Source organism: Chrysemys picta, chromosome 20 (assembly GCF_011386835.1).
Source record: "Chrysemys picta bellii isolate R12L10 chromosome 20, ASM1138683v2, whole genome shotgun sequence".
Taxonomy (NCBI): Eukaryota; Metazoa; Chordata; order Testudines; family Emydidae; genus Chrysemys; species Chrysemys picta.
This window is the reverse complement of record NC_088810.1, coordinates 24,695,804-24,721,489: the sequence shown is the minus strand read 5'-3', so window position 1 is coordinate 24,721,489 and position 25,686 is coordinate 24,695,804. Positions and strand designations below refer to the sequence as shown.

General features: G+C 65.9%; 1 protein-coding gene across 4 annotated transcripts; it reads left to right on the top strand.

The window, feature by feature from the left end:
• Positions 1 to 225: 225 nt before the first annotated feature.
• Positions 226 to 25,627, top strand: SHC1 (SHC adaptor protein 1). 4 transcript variants are annotated; one of them, XM_065574377.1, is made up of 14 exons: positions 238 to 384; positions 7,964 to 8,028; positions 15,567 to 15,728; positions 18,466 to 18,536; positions 19,434 to 19,497; positions 20,175 to 20,294; positions 20,663 to 20,716; positions 21,109 to 21,160; positions 21,480 to 21,606; positions 21,848 to 22,019; positions 22,399 to 22,459; positions 22,895 to 23,059; positions 23,182 to 23,444; positions 23,750 to 25,627. In XM_065574377.1, the coding sequence occupies exons 2-14, from the start codon at positions 8,017 to 8,019 to the stop codon at positions 23,876 to 23,878; spliced, it is 1,452 nt and encodes a 483-aa protein (XP_065430449.1). In that variant the 5' UTR covers positions 238 to 384; positions 7,964 to 8,016; the 3' UTR covers positions 23,879 to 25,627. The 4 variants fall into 4 exon arrangements, with proteins under 4 accessions (XP_065430450.1, XP_065430449.1, XP_023964374.2 ...); XM_065574378.1 differs by lacking the exon at positions 7,964 to 8,028 and having other exon boundaries at positions 226 to 384; XM_005280639.5 differs by lacking the exons at positions 238 to 384; positions 7,964 to 8,028 and adding an exon at positions 8,057 to 15,207.
• The last annotated feature ends 59 nt before the right edge of the window (positions 25,628 to 25,686 follow it).

The window sequence follows — 25,686 nt, the reverse complement described above, 5'->3', positions numbered from 1 at the left end:
CGCCCATTGGTCCAGCCGGAGGAGGCGGGGCGAACTCCCCTCACGTGATCGCCCGGGACGCGATTGACTAAGTCCAGCAGGGGGCGTGTCCCCGCCCGGCTCCCCTTGCGCTCTCATTGGCCAAGCCAGGAGAAGGGGCGCGTGCGTTCCGCCCTGGCGCTCGTTGGGCGGGGTGGAAAGGAGCGTGCGTTCCTATTGGCTCGTCTCCGGCCGCCGGCGTTTGTCTGGAACGTAGCGCTCCCCCGTCACGTGACGGGGCCCGATGAGGCCGAGCTGGGGGTGGGGGGCCGGAAGTGAGTGGCTGAGGGAGGGTTCGGGCAGAAGTTTGTGCTGGAGCCGCGGCCGCCGGCAGCCGAGCGAGCCCGGACGATCCATGGTGCCCCGGTGAGAGCCGCTCGCGGGCCCCGGCCCCTCCTGTCCGACCCCCCCGGCCCGGTCCTGCCCCTCCCCGCCCCCCTCGCCCTGACCCTCCCCCGTCCCCCTCCTGTCCGACCCCCCCGGCCCGGTCCTGCCCCGGGCCCGATCTCCCGCCCCCCCCGGCCCCCTCCTGTCCGACCCCCCCCGCCCCCCTCGGCCTGATCCCCCCCACGGCCGCCTCCTGTCCGACCCCCCCGCCCGGGCCTGCCCCGGGCCCGATCTCCCCCCCCCCGGCCTGATCCCCCCCTCCCCCTCCTGTCCGACCCCCCCCGTCCTGACCCCCCCCCGGCCCCCTCCTGTCCGACCCCCCCGCCCCTCCCCGTCCCCGCCCCCCCCGGCCTGATCCCCCCCCGGCCCCTCCTGTCCGACCCCCCGCCCGGGCCTGCCCCGGGCCCGATCTCCCCCCCCCCGGCCTGATCCCCCCCCTCCCCCTCCTGTCCGACCCCCCCCCGTCCTGACCCCCCCCGGCCCCCTCCTGTCCGACCCCCCCGCCCCTCCCCGTCCCCGCCCCCCCCGGCCTGATCCCCCCCCGGCCCTCTCCTGTCCGACCCCCCCCCCCCCCGCCGCTCGCCAGCCCCCCGGCCTGATTCCCCCCCCCGGCCCCCTCCTGTCCGACCCCCCCCCGGCCTGATCCCCCCCCCGGCCCCCTCCTGTCCGACCCCCCCCCGGCCTGATCCCCCCCCGGCCCCCTCCTGTCCGACCCCCCCCCCGGCCTGATCCCCCCCCGGCCCCCTCCTGTCCGACCCCCCCCCCGCCGCTCGCCAGCCCCCCGTCCTGATCCCCCCCTCCCCCTCCTGTCCGACCCCCCCCCCGGCCTGATCCCCCCGGCCCCTCCTGTCCGACCCCCCCCCGCACCGCCCCCGGCCTGATCCCCCCCCCCGTCCCCCTCCTGTCCGACCCCCCCCCGGCCCGGTCCTACCCCGGGCCCGATCTCCCTCCCCCCCCCCCGGACTGATCCCCCCCCCCCCCCGGTCCCCTCCTGTCCGACCCCCCCCCCGCCGCTCGCCAGCCCCCCGCCCTGATCCCCCCGTCCCCCTCCTGTCCGATCCCCCGGCCCGGTCCTGCCCCGCTCCCCCCCCAACCCCCGGCCTGGTCTCCCCCCCTCCCCCCCCGGCCTGATCCCCCCCCGGCCCCCTCCTGTCCGTCCCCACCCGCCAGCCCCCCGGCCTGATCCCCCCCGTCCCCCTCCTGTCCGATCCCCCTGGCCCAGTCCTGCCCCGGGCCCGATCTTCCCCTCCCCCCCTCCCCCTCCTGTCCGATCCCCCTGGCCCAGTCTTGATCCCCCCGCCCCCAACCTGGTCCTCCCCCACCCCCACCCCCGATCCTGCCCCGGGTTCCCCCTTTCCCCCAACCCCTGGCCTGGTCCCTCCCGCCCCCCCCAGCCTAATCCTGCCCCCCCTAGGCCTGGGGGGCCCCACCCGGTCCTGCCCTGGGCCCGATCCCCCCCATCCTGTACCAGGCCTGCTCCTGACCGCCTCCCCACGACTCCCCCTTTGCCCACTGGTCCCTGGGGTTCAGACTCCCCAGGTGCAACAAACTCCTTGGCTCTGGTGCCCCCCAGAATCCTGCCTGCGTCTCCCCCACTCGTGCCCCTCCTCTCATGGCCTGGCCCCCAGGCTCCCCTTCCCCCCCTTGGCAGCCCCTTGCTCGCTCTTTGCTCACCCCAGTGCCCCTCTCTGCCTGTTCTCCATCATCCCCGCGGCGGGGGTGCGGCTCCATTCATGGGTGTAGATGGTGCCAGCCGTAGGCCAGTTACTATCGCTGCGCCTGCACTGGGTCCCCGGGAGCCTTTCGCTCCTTGCTCGACAGTTAATGTCTAGGGGGGCCATGAGACGTCCCTGTGGGGCACCCTGAGCTGGGTGGTTACCTGCCAGTGGCAGGGAGCCTCTGGGTGCTTGTACTTTCACCTGTGTGTCGCAGAATAGATGGTGAGTAAGCGAGGGCTACTGGCAGGATGGGATGGGGCCAGGTTCCCAGTGCCTCAGACCAGGGCTGGTTGGGCCCCAGCAGGACACCTCGCTGTTAGCCTCCATCCTTGTGGGGTGATTGCCAGGGCAGCCCGGCTGGCTCTGTGACCAGGAGGTGTGGGTACAGGCTGTGAGTGAGGAGCATGATGTCAATGCTCCTGTCGGTAGTACCCGGGTTCCACTTGGGACGGGGTGTGGGGGCAAGTCGCTCCTTTCCCCATGTGGGTCGCAGGGCGGGATTGCTCTCTAGTCCCAGCCTGGGTGCAGTGGAGCCAAAGCACGGGAAACTGTGACTGTGCCTCTAGTGTGGCTTCCTTTGGCTGCCCCCCACCAGACGCCCCCTTCCCACAGGAAGTGGGGGCTGAGGGCCATGCTTGGTGTTTACATCCCTGGTAACCTTTGTCCAGCTGTGATTTCACCTTCCCCCCACCCCCCTTGGAAACATTCCTGGTGTTTCTTCATTTCCTGTTGTTTCCCGGCAGCCTCTCCTCGGCCCAGCCTGTGAGGCTGTGTCTCCCTGCTTGGGCTGGCAGACCGAGTAGCTGTAGTTTGCTCTCGGGGCATAGGGTAACATGTCCGGGCGGTAAATCCCTCGGCTCAACACCTGGCCCTGGGAGGAGCAGACAGGTTGCGCTCAGCTGCAGAGCTTTGACGGAGTTTGGGAGCTGTTTGGGAAGGTCTCAGCAGTGGCTTGGGGAGGTTGGTGGCCCTGGGGACTGGGCACTGGTGCTTTGTAAAGCCGAGCACTGCAGGTAGCTACGCCAGGCGGATCACACCGGTCCCTGCGCAGCGCTAGCTTGAAACCGCTCCTTGTGCAGAGTTGGCCAGTGTTATATGAGCAAATGAAGCATGCTTGAGAGCCCGTGATCCCAAAGGGGCTCCAAGGGGTTGCCCAAGCAGTGGCTGTGCGTTCTAACGCCATGACGGGGCAGGGCAGGAGGGATTTGACTGGGGGGGGCTTGCAGCTGCTGACCCCGGGGGCGGGGCAGTTGTGTGGAATGGAATGTTTGTCTCCTGTGTAGGGCGGAGGGTTTGGGAGTCACGTCTGGCCTGCCGTCGCCTTTGGCACGCTCTGGCTCATCTGTTGCCAAGGGCCCTTTGGGCACTAGGTCCTTATGCACCAAAAGAGAATGATGGACTCCTCCTGCTGTGATAGACGCGATTGTGAACAAAGGGCATAGACTGCTGGGCTGTCGCTTGCTGGGTGTATATTTCACAGGCTGGACTCTCCCCTCCGAGAGGCAACTGAACCAGCACAGAAATGCCAAGTTCAGGCTGCAAGTGCAGTGTTCTCTCACCACCAAACCCAGCCGTGTTGCATAAAAGCAGCCTGGGTTCTCACCTGGCCTGCGAATTTCCTGCCTCTTGTGGTTTGCTGTCAGAATGTGAGCGTTGTGTGAACTTTGGGTTTTGTAGCTGATGTTGGTAAATGACAGTGTGCAGCGGGAGTGCGGGCGGGTAGGAGTAGTCACTGGTTCTGTTGCTAGGGCCTTGGATTAACACCTACATTGCTGCCTTTGTGTCCCAGCCTCGCAGAGTCTCTCCCCGGATATATTTTAAGAACCTCCCTGAGGTCTTGGCATCAGAAGCTGCAGTGATCAGGCATTCTCCAAAAGCCCAACGCTCCCTCCTGCTTCTCTGCTCATCTCGGCTCCCCCTCCAGTGCACTGCAGCCTCCAACCTGAGCCCGGACGTGCTCTGTCCCGGCTTGGGGTCCCCCTGGTTGCTGCTGTGTGGGTAGCTTGGAGTGTTCCCTGAAGTGACATGGGGTGAGCGTCACTTTAATGGCACCGGGCTCTGCTGGCAAAGCTGCTGAGGTTTCGCTGCCTTGCCCGTGTTGTGCCTGGCGGCTCTGCCACGTGACTTATTGCTGGCTGCCTAGGCCCTAATGGCTGTTTATTTATTTATGTCTGAACTCTTCCCCTGCGGGCCAGGGATATAATCTGGGCCTCTCTAGTCACAGGGCCCTACCAGCCACTAGTTGAGCCTGCTGCTGGCATGACTCCCCTGCCCTCGCCACGCTGCATGGCAGCTGCCCAGCCAACCTGCGTGCTCAGGCCCAGGCAGCCCCCGCTCCCACCCAGGGAACAGCTGATAGGAACTGAGCTCCTGTGCTGTGAATCGGGTGGGCCCAGCAGGCTGAACGCCGGGTGGGCCCAGCTGGGGCTCATAGCTTGGTAGAAGGGATGTGAGCCTCAGGCTCCATGTCCAGTGTGCTAATCCTCTGGCTCGCAGGGAGGACGTGAGTGGGAAGGGGTAGCCTGGAGCCAGCCCCGGATGGGAAGAACTCTTTCGCTGTCTCTGCCATTGTGAGCAGAAGAAAGGGACTGAAATAACCTCGAGGACGCAGGCTTTGAAAGCGGATTTCTCCTGCCTCGTAGGAGGCGCTCGGCTTTCCAGGTCCCCAAAATGGCTTGGCATTGGGTGTGCCCAGGGCTGCATGCTGGGGGTTGCCCCAGCGCCCACACCGTGGTGGATGCTCAGGCGACCCAAAGAGCTTCCTGTCTAGAAGGCTGAGAGGAGAGACCACACCAGCCTCTGGCCAAACTGCTGCCTGGTGCCCGCCCTGCATGCCCCGTGTCTGGGATTGGGCTCAGCCCAGCTCCGGGGGGGCAGCTGGGGGCGGGGAGCCAGACATGGTGTTTGGGGGAGGGGTGGTGGCACTAGCAGTCCCTGACTTTATGCTGCCAGCTCTGATTGGTTGGGGTTTACCCTCCTCTGCCTGTAGCTCTTGTAGCCCTGGGGAAGGGCGGGGGGGGCTTTGGCTGGGCTGGTCGGAGAGCCCCTGGGGGCTGCCTGGGCATTGCTTTGTTCCAGCACCTCTGGGGTATCTTGTGGGCTCCCAGGCTCCCATGTCCCACCCTGTTAGTGGCTGTGCCGCCATCGCCCCTCTCTCTGGGCCGTGTTTCCCCGGGTGCTTTGTGTGACGGCTCGCCTTGGCGTGGGAGTCCCAGTCCTGTAACTGGGTCCTGGGGTGCCCTGGAGCGGAACCGAGCATCCCCCCCAACCCCCCAAACTCAGCTAGCTGTGACCTTCTCGCATGGCTCATGCTAATGGGCTGTTACCCTTGGACACGGGGTCAAAGGGCAAGTGACATCTACTCCCAGCTGGCCTGTCCGTGGCGCTGTGATGCCCCCCGGGGGTCTGCACTGAGGAACGGGAGGGGTGTCCCTTCTCTGGCCCATCTCCAGAGACCACGGGGCCGTCTCCGCTGCAGACGGTCCCCTGGGAAGGGCCCAGATAGATAGTTGTGGCTGCTCTCTGTTGGGCCCAGGCCGCAGCCCAAGGGCCGTGCTGTCCGTCAGCTGTATGTCTCCGGGGGACGGGACGGGCTGGGTGTGCTGGCCCCTGCCACAGGGCCCTGGAAAGCTACGGGCCAGCTGGGCTCGGGGGTCAGGCCCTGGCCTACGACTCAGGAGACCTGGGTTCAGTTCCCAGTATGGCCCCTGTCTGCCCGTGTGTGCCTGGGCCGGTCCCTGCATCTGTCATCCGTCACTGCCTGTGCAGCAGGAGAGTCCCCTTCCCTCCTTGGCTCCGTCTCCGGTCGCGCCCGTCCCCGTGTGTGTGTGTGTGTGTGTGTGTGTTTCTGGTCGCGCCCGGCCCCGTGTGTGTGTGTGTTTCTGGCCGCGCCGGGCCCTGGGGGGGGGAGGGTTGTTTCTGGCCGCGCCCAGCCCCGGGGGTGTGTGTGTGTCTCTCTCTCTCTCTCTCTGGCCATGCACAGCCCCGGGGTGTGTGTATGTGTGTCTGGCCACGCCCGGTCCCAGAGTGCGTGTGTGTGTGTGTCTGGCCGTGCCCAACCCCGTGTGTGTGTGTGTGTGTGTGTGTGTGTGTGTCTCTGGCCGTGCTCGGGGGTGTGTGTGTGTTTCTGGCCACGCCCGGTCCCAGGAGGCTCTGACAGCCCCTCTGAAGGGCCATAACGTCAATACCAGTGAAGCTGCATCTTGTTTCCCACTAAACCTGTTGTCTCGATGCCTCCGGGTGCCAGCTGCATTAAGCAGGCATCACTAGGCACTGGGATAGAGCCTCTGGCCAGGGCAAGCCAGGCCCAGCCTGCCAGCTAAGCATGCGCCGCCCTCCCTCCATCCCCATCCCACCCCAGCAAGCGTGTGTGTGTTTAGCCCAGCATGGAGGGAGCACCCCCCTTGTACCTGCTGCCTGCTCCCAGCCCGCCCTCCCCCATCTGGGCCTTTGCACTGCATGACTTGGTTGGTAGTTCCCTTGGCCGTCAGTAACTGGCTTGGGCATGCTGCCACGCCCTGCCCATTCTGGCCAACATGCCCCTTATCTCCCTGCCGCCTGGGCTGATCAGGTTAGCGCCGGTGGCGCTGGGATTGCAGCCCCAGAGAAGGGCCCAGTAGCTACCAGGAAGTAAATTGGGTTTGTTTCCCTGCTGTGTTTGGAGGGCGGTTTCCTGGGCCAAAGGGAGGAGGGGAGGGCCTGGGAGCTGAGTAGGGCATTTCTGTGCCCACTGCCCTTGCCATGCTCTCCCTGGGCCTGAAACCTCCTCCCCTTCCCTGGCCTCCCTCCTACCCCCCCTGCCCTCTGCTGGGTGCTGCTCTGGGCAGGAGTCAGGCAACGGCTGGGCTGCGAATGCTGCTTCCCCAGGCGGAGGAGTGGCTGGGCCCGCCGGGGCGGTGTCCTCGGAAGGTGAGTGCACCGTCCCCACCCACGGGCTCTGTATGGTGCTGTGGGCCCCCCCTGGGGGGGGCACTAACCCAGCAAAGCTGCACAGTGTCCTGGGCAGTTCCAACAGCAGCCTGGGCGGCTCACTCACCCTTGACACTTGGGGAGACCCCATGGTGCTGGGCAGCCCTGGGTGTTTACTGGGCCCCGGCCACGGGCCCCCTCTGCTTTGCTCCCTTCCTGGCTGGAGGTGCTGGCGTAGGCTTTTGGCTTCCCTGGCCGTGGGGATGAGAGCCCAGCCCCTCTTTGCAGGGCGCGTCGGTCTGGCCCACTGGCTGCGGTGTCACAGAAGGTTCTGTCTGGAGGCGGGCAGGCCCCTGGGCTGGTTTGCTCTGGTCTGGAGCCCCTTGGGCTGCTGCACAAGGATATGGGCTCACTGGGTTTGCTGCTCCTCTAAGGGAGAGTCCCGTGGGCTGGCTTGATGTGTGTGTGGCAAGCAGCGTTCCCAGGCGTCCCTTCACCTCCCCACTGCACCCCGGCTGCTCCAGGCCCCGGCATCTCTTGGCAGATCGAGCCAGGCTCACCTTGGCTGAGACCCCAAACTTCCCGCACTTGTCTGCTAGGCCTCCTCAGGGGAAGCGGGTGCCAGGCGGCCTCCCAAGCCCGGTGTGTCAGGCAAGCAGGGATCCAAACGCGGAGCCAGTGCCAGGGGCTCCCCTGTACGATCCCCAGCGGCCAGATGCCGTCTCCTCCCCGGCTCATAGTGACCTCCTGGGGCAGGCCTAGCTCAGACGGAGCCAGCAGTGAGTCAGCGGGGGAAGAGGCTGCTCCGATGGTGGGGTGTCTTCAAAAGCTCCGGCGAGTGGTTCGCTTCGTCCCGTCAGTGCTGAGTGCACGGCAGCCTCCTTGAGGGCTGGGCCAAGCCGGCTAACTCCCTGTTTGTCGCTGAACCGCAGGTTGGACTCCACGCAGAAGGGCTCTGCAGCTCTGCTCCCCGTGTGCGGCGCAGATGGAGTATGTGGTAAGGCCAGCGGCTCTCGGGGCCTGTGGTGGTGGGTAGGCGGCTTTGGTGATGGACCAGACTTTCCTTCTCTCGCTCGGACCTGCTGGTCCCCGCTGGCCTCTCCTGCGCCTTCTCTCTGGGCTCTGGTGTGTTTCTCACTGAGCGGCTGTGCCCACTGCGGGGTCATGACCCCAAACGGGGCCATGAATGTGACTCCTGGGGGTCCCACAATTTTCTGTCCCCCTTGGTGGTGAAGAGCCATTGGACGCACGGCTCCTGCTGTCGCAGAGAGTTGCAGGGAGCCTGCGTGTGCAAGAGGGAGAGAGGGCTGGGGTGCGCGTGGGATCTGGGACACATACTGTCACCCCATGGGATCTGGTAGCGGTGTCACCAGTGCCTCTGCTGTGCCGCTTGGGAAAGGACCTGCCACTGGCCGAACCTCGCCGAACATCTGCCTGTCTCCCTTCTCTGGTGCATTTCCTGAGCCGCACGTCCACAGCCTGTCGGGGGATCTCCAGAGCAGCAGGCTGGGCCTTTGGGAGGGCGGCGTAAGCGCCGAACCCAGCGCGTGGAACGAAATCCCTGCCCCCTGCCACACGATCCTGGAGCTGAGCACGTCGTGTCATGCTTGTTTGGCCCAAAGAGGGCAGTGGGAGGAACGCAGGGTCTGCAAGGCGCCCCTGCCCTTGAGCTGGGGGTCCTGTCCCGTCCAAGAGACCGTGTGTCAGCTCTGGGCGAGAACAAACGGCTTCCCCACCAGTAGCCGTGTCTCTGGGCCCGTCAGCGAGGGCGGGGTGGTGTCACAGACTCACAGATCGTGCCCACTCTTGGCCCCTTGCGGTCCGTGGGGGGTGCCCCTTTCAGTGCGACAGCCCTTCTCGGGGGTCCACTCTCTCTTGAGGTCAGGCCCCTCCACCTCCTGGAGCCGCACCTCTCTGAGCCTTAGCACGTCTGTCTCTGCCGTGGGCTCTCTCAGGGAGTCCCCTCGCTCTGGACCCCCGGGGCCTCCACCCCCGAAGGTTCTCTAGGCCGGAGTGGCTCTCAGCCAGCATAAAACGGGAGGATTTATTGAGAGTTGAACACAGCACAGGAAACTCTCTGACCCTCAGGCCTGGCCTCCCTCAGCCCAGCACATCCCAGTCTCCCTGCCTCCAGGTGGGCGCTGCCTGCTCCCCCTCTCCAGCCCAGAGCCCCCCTGCTTCCCAGCTGGGCATCTGAGCTCTCCGGCCCCAAGTCCATTGTCTTCTCTCCAGGTAAACAGGGTCGTAAACCGGGGCCTCCTCTCCTCGCTTCTGTCCTCTGGCTGGAACCGGCTGGTCAGGTCACTGGGTCCTCACTCTGCAGCCCATTGTCCTCCCACTGGCCAGAACCGGCTGCGATTCCTGAGCTGGGTCTCCGGGTCCGGTCGCTGGGGTATCCATCCTCCAGGCCATTGGCTGGGGTCCCACGTTCCCTCTCCGGTCCTGTGTCCCAATGAACTCCCTCTCCCCTCACCTCGTTAAACCAGTAACACCCAGGGAAACCGAGTCCCACCCCCTCCGCATGCAAACCATTGAAACCCCACCGAAAACAAGAAAACAAACAAGAAAATCCCCCACTTTGTCACGGGAAGGGCCCAGGAGGTGTGACTTGGTTCAGCGTCTCCTGAACTCGCACAGACTGTCTCTGTCTGGCTCCCAAGCTGTCTCAGCTCCCGGGTTCGCGTTTCCTGGGAGGGCGTCGGGCGCTGGACCCTGCAGCGGAGGCTCAGGCAGAGCCGCTGGGTGCGGCCACCCTCGAGAAGGAGTTGGGAGGCTTCCAGCACGGCCCCGAGGGCCCCCGGCCCTGTGAGCTCTGCTCCTCAGAGCATCTGGCAGGGCTGGAGGAGTCTCTCGTGCTGCTCACTGGCTGTGGGGGAGGGCTGTCTGCAGGGTTTGGTTTCCCCACCAGCTCTCCGGAAATGGGATGGGATCTTGCAGGGCTGGAGCCAGCGCGCTCAGCCCTGGGACGGAGCAGCTGCTTTGGAAGGGGCTGGATTCTGCTGGAGTCCCACAGCCAGAGAGCACATACCATGCCCAGCAGCTGGGCCGCACTCTTCCCCCTTCTGGGTCCCTGCCCCACGATGCCTGGCTGGGGCAGCGCTGCATGGGCCCTGCTGTCTGGCCTTTGCCAGGAGCGCAGCAGGGTGGCTGGAAAGCACAGGCCTTGGGCCCACAGAGCCCTGGGGCCGGCTTCTCCTCTCCTGGCCCCAGGCTGCCGCCTGCACAGGCCATGGCTCCCTGGGAAGGCTGGGCCTGGCGGGGAGGGTCTCCCTGTGCACAGGCGGCTGAAGAAGAGTTAGGCCTCGTGTGGCCACGGGTCAGACCATGTGTCTCTAGCCCAGGCTCCTGGCCCACCTGCTTTCCCAGTCTCAAGGGATCTGGGTCTGGCTCTCCAAGGGCGCTGGCTCCCCATCCCCCAGGCCTTGTCCCTGCACCATCCCAGGGCTCTGCCTCCTCCACCTCCCAGCAGCATCCAGGTCTTAACCCCTCTTAGCTATGGGCTCCCTGCCCTCTTCAGCTCCCCCACCCGCTGCTGTGCTGCAGTTAAACCTCGCTAATGGCTCTGCCACACACGGGCTGCAGTCTCCCCTTCTGGCATGGGCTAGCCCGGGCTACTTCCCAGACCTGCCTGCAGCCGGCCCTGTCACTCCCAGGCACGGAGGCCTTGCTGGCCCGCATACAGGCAGTGCCGTAGGTTTAGCTAGTGGAGTCCCCTGTCATGTGCTCTCCATCCCAGGGAACTACACCAGAGGGGTGGGGTGCCCCATTGGGAGGCGCAGAGCCACCAGCAGGCCCTGGGGAGGTGGATGCTGCAGCCGTTATGTGATCCGTTGAAGTCCTGGGGAGCTACACCTGCAGCAACTTTGAACCTAACAGTGCCCCATCCCGGTTTGCAGAGATGGGAGAGCCTGGCTGGTCCTGCCTGGCGGATGGCCCCACGGGGCGGGGGGCATGTGACTGGGACAGGGCTCCTGGGGCCGCCAGACCAGACGCAGCCAGGGGTGTGTTTTAACCCGGTTTCCCCGCTGTTGCCTGAGTGGGCAGCAGGTGACTGGGAGTGGTTTACCCAGCTGTCCGTCGGGGGTTGTGCTGGGGGGAGCCGGGCAGTGTTGGGGCAGATCCTGGTGGAGCCCCAGCTTGACTGCTTGTCTCTGCCGAGGGGCTGACTTGTGCAAAAGGGACTCTGGGGACCAAGGAGCGTCCGTGCCCGCCGGGGGTGGCTCCGCCTGGCCCAAGACACATGTGACGTGAGTTGTCCAGTCCCAGCCTAGTCCCACTTTGATGTTCTTGCTAAATCTCTGCAGTTTGGCTCAGGTCCATGTAATCTGTGCTCCATGTCTGGGAAACCAAGGACTGTTCTAGCAGGGGGAACATAGGGCAGCAGTGAGGGGCACCAGCAGAGCTGTGCGGGGGAGCCCAGGGCTGGGCTAGCAGGGGCTGCGGGTCGGGATTGAGGGGCACCGGCAGAGCTGGGGGGAGCCCAGGGCTGGGCTAGCAGGGGCTGCGGGTCGGGATTGAGGGGCACTGGCAGAGCTGGGGGGAGCCCAGGGCTGGGCTAGCAGGGGCTGCTGGTCGGGACTATGGGGGGAGTCTGGCTGGGCTAGCAGGGGAACCTGCAGATCGGGAGTGAGTTAGAGGATCAGGTCTCGTTTGGGATCGGTTGGTAGAGGCCGACACCAAGCCCTCACTGCCCGTGCCTGCTCCCCCACCCCTGTGCTCCGGGGCTGGGCCCGGTCTGGGAGTGAAGGAGTTAAGGCCAAGCCCTGAGCTGCTCCCTTTGCCCCTCACTCCCTGCTCCCAAGGGCAGCTGCTTCCTGTGTGCGACTCCAGCGGCTCTGATCCTGGCCCCTGCGCTGTAGGGAGCTGCTCCAGGGAGGTGGGGTGGGCAGGAACAGACCCTTGGCTCAAGGGGGAGTGGAAAAGGTGCAGAGCGGGGGGGTTCAGGCACTGGAGAGCTCTGCCCCCTCCCGCTGCTGCTGGGGCTGGTCTTGGTGCCGCTGGCAGAGTGGCAGGGCACGGCTCCAGCCCCCCATCCCAAAGTGTGATACGCAGGTAGGGCACAGCGCTTTGGTGCAGGGCTGGAGCCGAGAGGCCGGGCACTCGCTGGGGGAGGGGGCGTTGAAGTTTGCATGGGACACCTGGACTCTCCTGGAAAATGCTTGGTGACCTTTGACTCCATTTCCATGGGCTGGCTGTTTGCCCCTTCCAGCAGAGGGCAGTGCGCAGCTGTCTGGCCTCTGGGGGGCGCAAGCCCCCTCCATTGCCTGCCAAGAGCATGCAGCCTGGCTAGGCCGTGGGGTGGAACGCGCAGGGCTTGGCTCACGGAAAGGCCGGGTAGGTGAGTCGCTGCTTCCTGGCCCCAGGCTTCCTGCATTTCTTTCAAGTGGTTGTGCAGAGCTGCTGGGCCCCAGGCCAGGGTGAGCTCTGCTCTGTCCGGGGACTGTGCAGGGACCCCTGGAATGGTCATTCCCTGGTGCGAGAGGCTGTGGTGAGCACTGGTGAATCCTGCTGGGAGGTGTGTGTGCACAGGGTTCTCCCTGGGGTGGGGGTGCAGGGTGCACAGGGATCTCCCTGGGGTGGGAATGGGGGCACGCTCCACAGGGATCTCCCTGGGGGGTGCACACAGGGGACTCTCCCCTATGGTGCTGGTGGCTCCTGGAGGCCAGCTGAACCTCCCTGCTATAGTTAGCAGCAGCCCCTTTGCGATGCTTCGCACTCCGCTCGGGAGGCTATTTCCAGCCTTGGCCAGACTTCCATTTCCCTCGCTGCTCGTGGCTGCCTGCCAGGGCTCGCACAGCGGCTGGGAAGCGCTGACACCTGGGGTGGGGGGGGTGGCCATGGCGAGGTGATGCTGCTCCGTGGCTCGGAGCTGGAACCTCCCCTGCGATGTGTCTGGCTCTAGGAGTGTTTTACTCATGCTTCTCCTTTGAGGGGCGGTAGCGCCCAGGAATACCCATCCTGCCCTGCGGGGCTCAGCTCCGGCCTCTCAGCCTCCATTCAGAGCCAGGGCGGTCGGAAGGGGCGTTGGGTCCAGTGCTGGAGCCAGGGTCTGGGGCCCAGCACAGTTTGCTACGGAGTCCAACCCTTGTGTTTCCAGCCCTTCTGGCTGCAGAGCAGCCAACGGGTTTCGCATGGACCCGAGGCAGAGGTGTTGTCCTGAGTCTGCAGGGAGCCTGAAACAATAGCTTTGAGTGGTGTGGCCTAAATTGGGCGTTAACTCTGAACACTAGTGAGGACTGCCCACCTCGCCTGGGTACGCTGGGCTAGAGAGCGCCGTGTTCTCCAGACACGGGTCTGTGGCCCAGTGGGGAGCTGCCAATTTGCAAGTTGCTGATTGTATCCCTCTCGCGTCTCAGTTGGTACAAACTCTGACCCGAGTCTGCCCCGGAGGCCTCTGGCCTCAGCCCAGTGCCGCCATGTCCAGGGCTGGCTGCAGCAGCGTGCAGTGGGGAGCGGGGGCTGCCACTCTCTGGGGCTTGGGCCTGGGTGCAAGGAGCGGGAGAACGTGGGTTTAGGGTCTCCTGTGCCCCGGCGTGCTGCCCCCCAGCACCTGCAGTGCTGGAACAAGCTCGGTGCTTGCTCGGTGCTCAGAGAGACTGGCAGGTTTGGCAAGGGCACATTCGGCGGGGTCTGCAAACGGCTGCTGCGGGTGGCAGGCGCTGCAGAGGAGAAGGCTCTCTCCACCCACAGCGGGGGGGCGGAGCGTCTGGGGCACAGCACGGAAAGGGGAGTTTGGAGTGGGGTGCTGGGGGAGCCCATTGCTCTGTGCTGCGGGGCCCTGCTGGTGCCCAGGGGGGCGTTGGGCCGGATGGGGGAAAGGGCTGAGCGCGGGAAGCTGTGGTGCCCCCGCCCGGCACACAGGCCCACGGGTCCCTGCAGAGACAGGGCACTCCCGGTCTGTGCTGCCCCCATGTGTTCAGCAGGCAGAGCCCCCTGCTCTGGCTCCACCCGTGACCTTGATTTTCTGCTCTAGATACTCCCTGCGACCCCACCCCTTCGGGAGGGAGCCAGCGAGCGAGGCCCCCCCACAGGCTGTGGGCAGAGGCTGTGAGTCAGCACTGCCCTTCCGATTGGCAGCAGCCCCCTCTCCTCTCCCGGGAGCCGCAGTCACTTAGAGCCAGCTCCGCGCAGGAAGCAGCAGCAATTAGCCGCGGCTGCAGCAGCTCCCTCCCCGGCTCCCGGCAGCTGGGGAACCTCTGGCCGAGGCCGGCTGAACGCACCGGCTTCCTGCGCCCTGCCCGGCCGGATCCGGAGCACCCAGCTCCCTGCTCCTCTCTGGGGCTCTGGGGCCCCAGGCCCTGGCTGGACACGTGCGCCAGCCGCATCTCTCCTTGCCCACGGGACCCCCGCCAATCCCACAGAGGGGGCCTCGTCGGCTCCAGGCTGGTGCCCGGAGTGCAGCCGGGCTGGGCTGGAACACACTCTGTGGCTGCCTTGTCTCCGGACTTTAAATATTCATGCCTTTGATTTCCTGCTAGCTGGTGACGGCGGGAGCTGGGCTGGGGGCAGGGGCTGGCGCAGCAGGCCGGGGAGTGCTGGCAGGCGGCGTGGCAGGGTGCGGGGCGCTGGACTGGACAATGGTCTCTGGGCAGCACGGCGTGAGGATCTCCTGACAGGTGGAGGAGCCGCTCAGCCTGTGGCGCCGGCTGCCTCGCCCACGGCCCTCTCGGGTGCAGCCAGCGGCCTCGCCTGCTTCCTCTCTGCAGCTGAGCTGGAATCGGGCAGGGGCCAGGGGTTGCTCTCCAGCTGGCTGCCCCGGCGTGTCCCTCCCTGTCCTGTCCTCGCCACGCTGCTTGTTATTGACTGGCTGGAACGAGTGGGAACCTGCTGGCTCCTCGGACCCGGGGAGCGCCGGTGCACACGGGGCTGCGTGTCGCGGGGAGATGAGCTTTGACTGTGAACAGACGCTGCTGCTCCCTCCTGCCTGCTCCCGGTGACGCTCGCCCGGAGTCCCTTTGGCTGGGGGCTCGGTGCTGGGATCGCTGAGGCCGGCTCTCCCAGCGGTCATGCTGTGCTGGAGGGGGGCTGGCCTAGCCCCATGTTTCTGCAGTTCCTGCTCTGCAGGGTGCTGGCTGCCCTAGGCTCCTCGCCTCTCCAGGGGGCTGCCACCTCGCTCCCTGCTCCGGAGCCGGATTGGCCCCCCCGAACCCCTCCAGCATGGATCTGCTGCAGAAGAGTAAATACAGCCACCTCCGGAATGAGTCGGTCTCCTCCCTGGAGGAGGCAGTGGCCGGCGTGGGGTCCCCAGGGTCCCCAGTGGAGTCCCTCGTCGCCACGCAGTCCCTACCCGGCTCCCTGTCGTCCTCCTCCCTCAGCCCCATGCTGCCCATCGGGGAGCTCTCGTCGGAGTCCGAGGACAGCCCCACCACCCTGTGCTCCTTCTTCCCCAAAATGGCCAACCTGAAGCTCTCCTACCCCGCCAACCTGCTCAGCCTGCGGGGCTTCTCGGCCGTCGGCATGAAGGAGGCGGGGAGCCTCGGGGAGCCGGGTGCCCCCGGCCCCGATTCAGCGGGGCCTGTCGCTGTCTGTCCCCAGGATATGAACAAGCTGAGCTGCGGGAAGAAGACGCGGGTGGAAGGCGGCCAGCTGGGGGGCGACGAATGGACCCGCCACGGCAGCTTCGTCAATAAGCCCACCCGTGGCTGGCTGCACCCCGACGACAAGGTCATGGGCCCCGGCGTCTCCTACCTCGTGAGGGTGAGTGCAGTGGGGCGCCCTGGCGGGGTGGAGGAGGGGCCGGGAGCAGGGCGCGGACGGGGAGGGGCCCAGCTGCCGGAGCCGCCCCAGCAGAGAGGCCCCTGGGCAGGGCAGTGTGTGGGGAGCTCACCCTGCTGATCCAGCACAGATGGCACTTTCCCCTTTGTGCACTGCCCTCCAGGATCAGATCTTGGGGGGCCCATGCCGGGCGGCCAGGGAGCAGGATGGGGTTTGGGGGAGACAACGGGAGGGCCAGTTAGGGCGTGTCTCTGACCCCTGGGGCGCTGTCATTGCCTGCATGGAGGGGGCGGCCCGCAAGTGCCCGGCCCTGCGTGGCTCTGCAGTGCCGCTGCTCGGGGAGTCCAGGGCCTCAGCCCTTCACCTGAGATCTCCAAACCCCTGCTTGCCGGGGGGCAGCCGGGATCAGCAGACGGGCATTGTAGGAGGCAGTCAGCCCCAAGGCAGCTCTCCAGCACATGGCTGCTCCATGGAGTGTTGCCAGGCTCCCTTGCTTGCATTGGCATTGGCCTCTTGAGTAGCCCTGGTGCCCGTGTCCTGAGGCAGCCTCGTGTGCTGGGCCAGGAGCCTGTCGGGCACGGAGGACTTGCCGAGCAGATGCAGGTGGCCAGGAACCTTCCCCCTGCCTGTGACCCAGTGCAGCCCGCCAGACCCGCTCCCAGCTGGGGGTCCCTCCCGCGGTGCCCAGCACCCCCAGTCACTCCATGCAGGGACCCCTGCCCTCCGTCCCACGGACGTTTGGTTTGGCAATGGGGGGCTTCGTTGGAGCTGCTTGGGGAGACTTCAGCTCCCAGCATTCTTTGCTGCCTGGCCACTTGCTCGGAGGTGGAGCACTGCATGCTGGGATCAAAGTCTCTGGGCTGTGCCATCTGCTGGACCACCCTTTATCCCCACGTGCCTTGAATGGGGCATGTCCAGCTATACCCACACAAGGAGGAGTCCGGTGGCACCTTAAAGACTAACAGTTTTATTTGGGCAGAAGCTTTCGTGGGTTAAAAAACAATTCTTCAGAAGCATGGAGTGAAAATTACAGATCCAGGCATAAATATACTGGCACCTGAAGAGACGGGAGAACCACCAATTCAGTCAGGGTGGATGTGCTCCACTCCCAATAACTGATGAGGAGGGGTCATACCTGGACCCAATCCATGGGTGCTGCGTAAACCCTGCACGGGGCCCTAGGGACAGCCCCCAGGACATGTGGTCAGCCTCCCACACTAGCACTGCAGCACTGGTGCCATGCGGCAGAGGGCAGCACCGAGCCAGACTCGCATGTGCCTAGAGCACAGTACCCAGCTCTCTGCTCCGAGAGACGCCCTCAGCCGTGGTGCTGGGGTGCTCCCGGCCGTCTCCCTCCATGGTGTGAGCTCAAACTGCAGAGCTACGGGCGTGGTGGGGCACTTCCCCCTGCGTACCAGCTGGGCTGGCCTTTTCCTGTTTGCCTCATGCTTTTCAGCTTGGCTGGCCACCCTGGTGCCTGCTACTGAGTGCTGCCTTGCGGGCTGGGGCTGGACCGGGGAAGGGGGCTTGGCTTCCCACACCCAGCTCTTCCGGGCAGCCCCCTGCTCCCCGCAAGCTCTGCTGACGCAGCTCACAGCCTGGGTGTGCCTGTCTAGAGTGTGTGCAATGCATTTGGGGCAGGACATGCACACGGAGCACCAGGCTGAGACCAGCCAACTCGTTTCACTTGTGACCTGAGCCAGGATTAAACAGCCCCGTTTCCAGCCTGCAGAGGCTCGCAGGGGGCCCTGCTCAGAGTCCCTTGCTGGGGTCCTCCCCTCAGAGCCCTGTGCCCCCATCCCCACAGCATAGGAAGAGACAGGGAAGGCTGGATTTAACTCTTCTGAGAAGCCCCCCTCCCCCCCCCAGCTTCAAGGCCACAAACGGGGGGCACTGAATGGAGAAGCTTTGTTCTTGTTAAGCAGATGTGAGAGTTACTGTGTCTGGCATGAGTGCCTAGCCCAGCCAGGGGCAGGGAGCAAACGCCCGCAGGGCCAGTGCTTACCCAGCTGGCATGAGCCAAGAGAGGCAGTGCTCAGGGCTCTCCCAAGCCAAGGGGCACAAGCGGGCTCCCGAAACCATCCTGGGAATGGGGCTTTGGAATTGTGCCCTTGTAATCATCTAGCATCTCCCCGCACACACCTTCCCAATCCCCCGAGCCCCTGGGTGTCCTGGCTCCTCCAGCCCTGGGAGTCCAGAGGGGCTGGGTCGTGGGAGCAGAGAGGGTCGGTTACTGACTCCTGCAAGGGATGCTGGGTTCCTCCTATAAACTCCCTGCGATGCCTGGGCTGGGGGCTGGGAGCTGAGCACGTGCAGTATCTGAGCTGCAGCAGGGGTGGGTTTGGCACCACAGTTTTGCTGAGATCTGTGTGGTGAAATCCCCCAGGGGATGCCTGGGGGGTGTTGGCATCTCAGGGATGGTGCCCCAGAGCCAGGCACCAGCCCAGACCCTCCCCTAGAGAAACACAGGGAGGGTTCTTTAGCACTGTAGCTCCCAACTTCCCCATGTGAGCCCACGGGGAGCCATGCATGGCCCTCGATGAGGCCAGCCAGTGCCCCTGTTCAACCCCTGCAGCTCCCCCTACGGAGCTGTGGGGCTGGGGGAGGCCCTGAGTGCTGAGCTGTGCAGGGGCCTGCCAGCATTGCAGCACTGGGGCTGGCGGGAGGGGCTGGGCTGTGCCATTGGGCTGACGTCTGATGCGCTCTCACTCTCTCTCAGTACATGGGCTGCGTGGAAGTTCTGCAGTCCATGCGGGCGCTGGATTTCAACACCAGGACTCAGGTCACCAGGTGAGCCGCAGGCGCTCGGACGCTGGCTGTGGGCAGAGAGGCCTCACGCTGGGAGGTGCACCCGCACGTACCCCCTGCACTGATGCCCACAGGCCCGGAGGGTGGGTTCTGACCCAGTGCCCTGTGGCTGAGCTGAGCTCGGGGGAGCAGGGCGGGAGCCCATCAGGCAGCCAGGCCACTCTGGGCCCAGAGCACGTCCCATGGTGCCCCCTGCCCCCCACCAGTGCTGCTGGGTGGCAGCTGCCAAGGAGCATGCTGGGGTCTGAACGGCAGCTGCAGGGGAGGTGCCAGGGAGACCAGTGCTTCCAAGTGAAACCAGACGCTGGCTCCAGCCTCTGCCAGACAAAGGAGGTCCCGCCTGTGTCCCTCCCTCCTCCTCCCCCCCCCCGCTGGGCCCCGCCCGTGTCCCCCCCCCCGGCAGGGCCCCGCCCATGTCCCTCCCCCCCCCCCGGCTGGGCCCCGCCCGTGTCCCTCCCCCCCCTCCCCGCCCCGGCTGGGCCCCACCCACGTCCCTCCCCCCGGCTGCGCCCTGCTGGGCCGGCCTGGAGAGGACGGTTTGGGGACTCTCAGGATGGGAGTCCCTTCCCAGCCCCTCCCCCCTTTTTGCACCCAGCCCACGCCCCTTGGCCCCTTTGCACAAGGCTCGTGTGTATGAACGACTGCAGCCTCTTTGGGGGGCAGGGCCGATCCCCCTTGCAGAGCCGCTTCCAGGCCTTGGGCGAGGGGCCCGTCTCCTTGTAGCTTCGCTCACCCCATCTGTGCCTGCCCTCCCAGCATTCGGGTCTGTGTGTCACCGGGCCCTGAGGGAAGGGATACTGCGGGGAGCTAATCGGGGGAAGTGGCTGGGGCCTGGCCGCTCCCCGGGGCTGCCCTGACTTTGTCCTGTGGTTCCCGCAGGGAGGCGATCAGCCTGGTGTGCGAGGCAGTGCCCGGTGCCAAAGGAGCCGTCCGGAGGAGGAAGGTAAGGCCAGGCCGAAAGGCGGTTGGAGCAGGAGCCCAGAGTCTGGGCAGTCCTGACGCTGACTCCCTGGGGCCAGGAGTGGGGGTGCAGAGGCAAAGGGCCAGGACTCGGCTCCTTCGCCTCGCACACACTTATGCTCTCACCCACTCGCCCCAGGGAGGCAGGAAGGACCAGCCCCCGCTCAGCTGGGTCAGAGCTGGGATTTGACCCCAGGTTCTAGGAATCAGGCAGTGCTGGTGTCTGGCAGGAGGCTTCGGGGGGGACACTGGGGGCTGAGAAGCCCTTGTGTTTGCAGAGGGGGAAGGGAGGGTGCCCGTGCTCCCCCCTCATCTATTGGAGCAGGAGCCTCCAGCCCCTGTGGCTGCCCCTGGCAGTGGGATGGCAGCCGCGGCTGGGCTGGGATAGGCCCCCCGCTGCGGGGGGCTGATCGATAGCGGCCCTGTCTGGCGCTAATGGAGGAGCGAGGCCCTCCCCCGCTCAGTGCACGGGGCGCCCTGCTGCTGGTTAATGGATGTGAGGTGGGGGGAGATCGAGTACTAAGCCAGGCCGCAGGGGCTGGGCTGCGGCCTTTCTGGGGCGGTGGGGCCTGCACGGGGGCTGGGCTGCGAGGGAGCTGGTGTTACTGAGCCCAGGGTCTCTGCCCCAGCCCCCTAGCGGACGGTCCTTTGCTTCCGCAGCCCTGCGGCCGCTCACTGAACTCCATCCTGGGCAAGAGCAACCTCAAATTTGCCGGCATGCCCATCACCCTCACCATCTCCACCAGCAGCCTCAACCTCATGGCGTCCGACTGCAAACAGGTGAGACTCACCGGGGCCCAGAGCACCCTCCCCGCCTGCTCTGGCTGGGGAGCCAGCAGAGTGGGGCTCCCGCCCCTGCCTACCCAGTCCGCAGCTCCGCTCCCTGTCTACCTGGGGACACAGGCCAGGCCTGCCCCTCGCACCCCGTGTGCTGGGCCCCCTGCAGAAGGTCACTGGTTCGACCCAGGCCCATGACGCCACAATATGGGCACTGTGCAGGGCAGGTCCATGGCTGCCAGCTCTGGGGGGGCGTCCAAAGGCCAAGTGGAGACCCCACATCCCTGGGGGTACCTCCCCCCCACAGGCATCCCTGGCTGGGAAGAGCAGCCGGGTGCTGTGTCTAACCAACGGCTCTCCCTTCCCCACAGATCATCGCCAACCATCACATGCAGTCCATCTCCTTCGCCTCAGGGGGAGACCCGGTGAGTGAGCAGCTGTGGGGTCTTTGCTCCGTGTCCAGGTTCCCTTGATGGCTGGGCTCCATCCCACCTCCGCCCAGGGCTCCCTCAGGGGGGAGGGGGACTCTCCCCCACGGCTGGCCCACTCGTGGTGCCGTTCTGACCCAAGCCCTTGCATCTGGCCGGCACCCCCCTTACTGCCCCAGCAGGGGTGAGCCACGCCAACAGGGCTGGCTAGCAAAGCAGGGCCGGGCTGGGGCCCTGGGACATCCCCCTGGCCTCTCATCCTCACACTGGGACTGCCATCGGTGTGCTGAGCACTAGGCTGTGGGCGACGGGTAGGGGTGGTGTGTGTCCCCCCCCCCCCCCCCAGCTCTGGTGCTGCCGCCACCTCACCTGTTGCATCTCCCCCACAGGACACTGCAGAGTATGTTGCCTATGTTGCCAAAGACCCCGTCAATCAGAGAGGTGAGTGACTTGTGCCATCTCCTGGCCGGCTGGCGCAGCCATTAACCCCACCGCTGCTGGATGCCTGCCTCGGCCCCGCGATGCCCCCCAGCCGGCCCAGGCCACGAGAGCTGGGTTGGCCACCCCCCTGCACTCCCCAGGCTGCGCTCGCAGAGACCCCCTGACTGGCTCTGGGCCTGCAGCAACAGTTGTTTTGCTGGGGCCCTGCTGCCAGGGGTGGGTGTAACGAGAGCCTGGCAGTGCCCGGGGTGTGTGTGTGTGTGTGTGTGGTCCCTTGCGGGGTCCCTCGCTCTGAGCCCTGCCTTTCTTCCCCCTCCAGCCTGCCATATCCTGGAGTGCCCTGAGGGCCTGGCGCAGGACGTGATCAGCACCATTGGGCAGGCCTTCGAGCTGCGCTTCAAGCAGTACTTGAAAAACCCCCCAAAGCTCGTAACTCCCCATGACAGGTATGGGGGGGCAGCAGCCCCTCAGAGGCATGCTGCAGGGTGGGGGAGCCCCTGGAGCTCCCTGGCCGGCCGGCGGGGCTCTGGGCAGGATGCACTGGCTGCCTGGGTCCAGTCCAGGGGCTGCCGGGCCTGAGACAAGGAACACCAGTGCCCTTGGTGAGGCGCCGGGTACTGAGCCGGCGGGGGGAGCGCGGCAGAGCTGGGGCGCGTTGCCGCTCACCTACTGCTCCCTCCTCCCTAGGATGGCTGGGTTCGACGGCTCGGCCTGGGACGAGGAGGAGGAAGAGCCATCGGACCACCAGTACTACAACGACTTCCCCGGCAAAGAGCCACCCCTCGGGGGCGTGGTGGACATGCGGCTGCGTGATGGCGCCAGCGTGGCACAGGCGCCCAATCACCTGGGGGCAACGCTGGTAAGCACTGCTCGTGGGGGGCGAGGGTGTCGCTCCCACCAGCTTGTCCCACTGCACCCCTTCCCAGGGCTGTGCCAGGCGGGTCCCTTGGTGCCAGCTCGGGGGAGCTGCCATCCCCAGGTGTGGCCAGAAAGAGGGGAAGCTGCGGGCCTGGGGCCACCTGGCCAATGAGTTCCCCTTGCTTGGTCAGACCCCAGGGTGAGACCTGGCAGGGTACGTCCATGCACAGGGGGCACTGCCTGTTGCCAGTCGGCAGTCGGAGCAGGATGGGTGGCAGATGGTCAGGCTGGAGGCCATGGGGCTGGGCGCTGCGGGCACCGGGAGGAGAAGGGAGCAGTCTGAGCCTTGGCTACTCACTGCCTGTCTCTTCCTCCTGCAGCCTGTGGGCCAGATGTCCAGCGCAGAACACGACCCCCGGAAGCAGCACCCTCCTGCCCAAGGTACCGGACCACACACAGCTGTGCCACAGGCTCCCTTGCCCACCTGCTGGGGGTCGCCTGGCACGGCACGGCTCGGACACCTCACTGCCCCGCACGGCAGTGCCAGCTCTAGCATTGCCCCCCGCTGCCCTCCGCAGTGGGACAGGCTAATCTCTGAGCATCCCCTGTGTGTGCCAAGGCCGGAAGCCGAATGCCCCAGGGCTTTCATATCCCTGGGGCCGGTTCTGCATCATCTTTGGGCTTGCCAGGATCACATGGAGCAAATCAAGGGATCCCAGCAGAGTGCGGGGCTGCCCCCAGCTGGGGTCTCTGCCGGCAGTCCCTGGGGTAACCCAAGGCCCAGCAGGGGGGTGTTGGACCCTGTAGCTGAGGTGGCGGGGGAGGTCTGGCTCTCGGGCTGGCAAGCCCTGCTAACTGCAGCTCCCCTCCATGCAGGAAGGGATAAATACGCCCCCGGCGCCGGCCCAGCCCTCCGCACCGATCTGTTTGACGACCCGTCCTACGTCAACGTGCAGAACCTGGACAGGTCGCGCCAGGCCTCTGCCGCCAGCATCCCAGGCACGGCCAACGGCAGTGCCCAGCGAGACCTCTTCGACATGAGTGAGTGGGGGTTGGCCCGTCCTGCTGGCATCTGCCCCAGCTCTGGGCTGGCATTGACTGGCTCTGCGTGGCGTGGGTGTGGGCTCTGTGTCCATCCAACCCCTGCTCCTCTCCCCCCGCAGAGCCCTTCGAGGACGCCCTGCGTGTCCCGCCCACGGTGCCGGTGGGGCTGCCGCCGGCCCAGCTCCTGGCCTCCATGGAGGAGCAGCTGCGGCGGGAGCCCTGGTACCACGGGAAGATGAGCCGCAAGGAGGCGGAGAAGCTGCTGAAGGTGAACGGGGACTTCCTGGTGCGGGAGAGCACCACCACACCGGGCCAGTACGTGCTGACCGGGCTGCAGGGCGGGCAGCCCAAGCACCTGCTGCTGGTCGACCCCGAGGGAGTGGTGAGTCGGCCCTGGGGCCACGGCGGGGGGCTCCCTTCCCCAGTCCTACAGGCTTGGCACTCGAGGGAAGAGCTGGGGTGCCGTCTGGGCTCCTCCCCCCCCCCTCCGCCCCCCTCCCCCAGGCGGGTACGGCCACCCCTCCCTCCCGGAGATGCCTCAGCCGGGTCCTGCAAGGGAACAGGACACTAGCTCCTCTCCGTGAGGTTTGTGCTGCCATGTCTCATTTGGTCACAAGAGGGCGCACGTGCCTCCTGGTTCCACCCATTACCTGGCCATCCCCTGAGCCCCGTTTCTGGCCCCTGCAGGTGCGGACGAAGGATCATCGCTTTGAGAGCGTCAGTCACCTGATCAGCTACCACATGGACAATCACCTGCCCATCATCTCGGCGGGCAGCGAGCTGTGCCTGCAGCAGCCCGTGGAGAGGAGACTGTGAGGCATGGGTGGCCTCAGGGGAGCCCCCCAGGCCCTGCCCACCCTGGCCTGCTCATCCCCTCTCTGCCAGCAGGGCTCTTGGACTGTTTCAGCCGCTGCTTCCCCAGGAGGCCCTGGGGCTCCCCGTCTCTCCGCCATGAGCTCAGACTCTCTGGGCTCACACCAGCCCCTCCGGAGACAGAGCAGAGGTGGAGGAGGCCGGGGGAGCCGGGACTGGGCAGAGGGCGGGGGCCTGTTTCTGCATCCAGGGAGCTGCACCAGCCACAGCTCCACCTCTGCTAGCACCAAGCTCCAGCCTGGGTGGCTGTGTGCACCAAGCTCCAGCCTGGGTGGCTGTGTGCACTGCTCCGAAGGCCAATTGCAACCACACACACTCGCCCTCGCCCCGCGTTCATCCCCCCCCTCAGGCAGGGCGGGTGGGAGGGAGCCTGCCCTGACCGCCGAGCCTCTGTGAGGAAGGTGAGGGTCAATCTTATTGGCTCAGAGGCCTGCCTGTCTGGAGGTTGCGGAGCGCTCCTGGCCCTCGCCCTCCCCTAGAGGCAGCTCACCCCAGCAGGGAAGGGCTGGATTCTCATCTGCCATTCCCCTGCAATCCCTAGGGGTCAGCACCCATGGGTGGCACCACCTGCGTGACCCCTTTGGGAGAGCCACCCGCACCACAGAGCAGCACCATGGCTCCTGCTGCACAGAGCGAGAACAAGGGAGATTTTCCCCAGAGGGCGGGAGTGGAGGGCCCCTGCCCTCCTCAGGTGAACCCGGCCCTCTGCTCTGCGAAGCACAAGGCTGGGCCGGCCGCACACCGAATGTACCCGATCACTTTACGTATTAACTCTGTGCCTTGACCCTCCACAGGTCCCAGATACTTATGCAAAGCAGTTGGCCCTGGGGCAGGCTGGGGAGAGCAGTCCGCCCACCCTGGGAGCACAGCCCCTGTCCTCACACAAGGCTCCCAGAGGCCACAGCCAGGCCTGGTCCCGCCCCAGCGTCCTGCTGGCTGGAAGCAGAGCTCAGGTGGCCCCTTCTGCAGCAGGCTGCTCACAGTCCCACTCCTCATCCTGGAAGGCAACGCCCAGCCTGTGTCCAGGGAGGGGCATGGATGGAAATGAGATGGGGTAAATGGGGTTCTCCATAGGAGGGCAAGAGCCCCTTGGTCCCCCTGCCCTTGGAGGGGAGCAGTGCTGTACACTACGCCCTTCTGCCCCTTGGGCAGGGTATGTCACAGCCAGTTCCCTGTACTCCAGCTCGGTCTGGGCCAACCACGCAGCCAAAGGAAGCACGTAGCACCCAACAAGATTGGAGCTGGAAGGGGGGAACCAGAACTCCCCACCTCAGGGGACAAGTGGGCTGCTGAGGTCCCAGGGGGACAGGACAGCTGGCCTGAGCTCTGCTCCTTCTCCCCAGCCAGCGCTAAGCAGTGTCCGCCGGGAGCAGCCTCCCGGGCTTCCCAGGCTCTGCTGCAGTGGCAGGTGAGCCCTCTCCCTGCAGGGCATGAAGCCTGCCCGCCACTGGGTCTGCACGGACTGTGGGGATCCCACTGTTGCATGCACATTGTTATACTCTGAAGCCAAAGTGTAACCCTCCCCTCACGCCTCCTGCTCCCCCAGAGGAGTCAGCCTGGGCTCAGAGGGGGGAGGGTTTTGCTTTCTCCCCTCCCCCTTCTCTTTCTCCTTTATATGGGTTTGATTTGTTACCAGGTCTTGATTATACCAAAGGAATCGGATGGTTATTATTAAAGTTAGTATTTCTTTAATGCATGGCTGTGAGTGGCTCCTCGCCTGACAGGAGGGGAGGGGTCCGTGCAGGAAGGTG

What these genes read in the sequence shown, in the direction of transcription:
- SHC1 (XM_024108606.3), top strand. Translation starts at nt 15,189, where the DNA reads ATGGATCTGCTGCAGAAGAGTAAATACAGCCACCTCCGGAATGAGTCG. An exon ending in TGGCGTCCGACTGCAAACAG is followed by an intron (nt 20,295 to 20,662) that starts GTGAGACTCACC and finishes CCTTCCCCACAG; the next exon opens with ATCATCGCCAACCATCACAT. An exon ending in AGACCCCGTCAATCAGAGAG is followed by an intron (nt 21,161 to 21,479) that starts GTGAGTGACTTG and finishes TTCCCCCTCCAG; the next exon opens with CCTGCCATATCCTGGAGTGC.